We start from the raw sequence: 965 nt of genomic DNA, 5'->3' as shown, positions 1-965 counted from the left end.
AGCGTCAAAGGGTGGACGTGATATTTCAAACATCAGATCAGTGCGTTTATATATTGGGTGCCCGGAAATTTTTCCAAATAAACACAGCTTGATTCGACTTGGGTGGGCAGACTTATCAACAGACTAATTCTATAAACAAATGAAGGAATAACCCGGAGACCATTGGCTGGTACCAGCAAGACACGTGGAGAGAGCTTGGAGTTTTGTAGCAATGAAATTTTAATTAATGTGGGTGGGCTGAGAACACAAACGACTGTTTATCAGAGACAATTTATTTTCCAGTGCTAAGTCAACATATAATAGCAAACTTACAACAATTATTTAACTTTTTTTTTTTTTTCCCCCTCTTTTTTTTTTTTTTTTTTTAAGAGCTATGAAGCAGGGACAGAGGCAGAGCGAACTCCTTCAGGCAGGGTTGGGATCTGAGCTCCTACAAATCGCTCCCCGGTGGACTCGTCCCAGGTTCCTGCTTTGTCCCGTCCTTTCTCTCAGCTTCAAGGGGGAAGAATCGGAATTAAGAGCCCACCGGCGATGAGCCACCTCTACAGCAGCCACCTCTCCCCCATGAGCAGCCCCTCCATGCTCTACCTCCCGGCCACCCTGGGCTTCACCTCCAGCGGTGCCATCTCCAGGCAGGACCCTCCTCAAAAACCCCCTTACAGCTACATCGCCCTCATCGCCATGGCCATCAAAGAAGCTCCGGAGCAGAAGGTGACCCTCAGCGGTATCTACCAGTTCATCATGGACCGTTTCCCTTTTTATCACGACAACAAGCAGGGTTGGCAGAACAGCATCCGTCACAACCTTTCCCTCAACGACTGCTTCGTCAAGGTCCCACGGGAGAAGGGACGGCCCGGTAAGGGCAGCTACTGGACCCTGGACCCCCGGTGCTTGGACATGTTCGAGAACGGCAACTACCGTCGGAGGAAGAGGAAGCCCAAAGCCCCAGGGCCACCGGAGGGGAA

General features: G+C 50.4%; 1 protein-coding gene across 1 annotated transcript; it reads left to right on the top strand.

The window, feature by feature from the left end:
* Positions 1-531: 531 nt before the first annotated feature.
* On the top strand, positions 532-962 carry LOC104524473 (forkhead box protein L1; the record flags this gene model as incomplete). Its single annotated transcript, XM_010167366.2, has 1 exon — positions 532-962. A coding segment is annotated over exon 1 (431 nt), but the record flags the coding sequence as incomplete, so codon positions are not given.
* Positions 963-965: the final 3 nt, after the last annotated feature.

This window comes from Antrostomus carolinensis, unplaced genomic scaffold (assembly GCF_000700745.2).
Source record: "Antrostomus carolinensis isolate BGI_N321 unplaced genomic scaffold, ASM70074v2 scaffold36504, whole genome shotgun sequence".
Taxonomy (NCBI): domain Eukaryota; kingdom Metazoa; phylum Chordata; class Aves; order Caprimulgiformes; family Caprimulgidae; genus Antrostomus; species Antrostomus carolinensis.
This window is presented reverse-complemented; position numbering and strand designations above follow the sequence as displayed.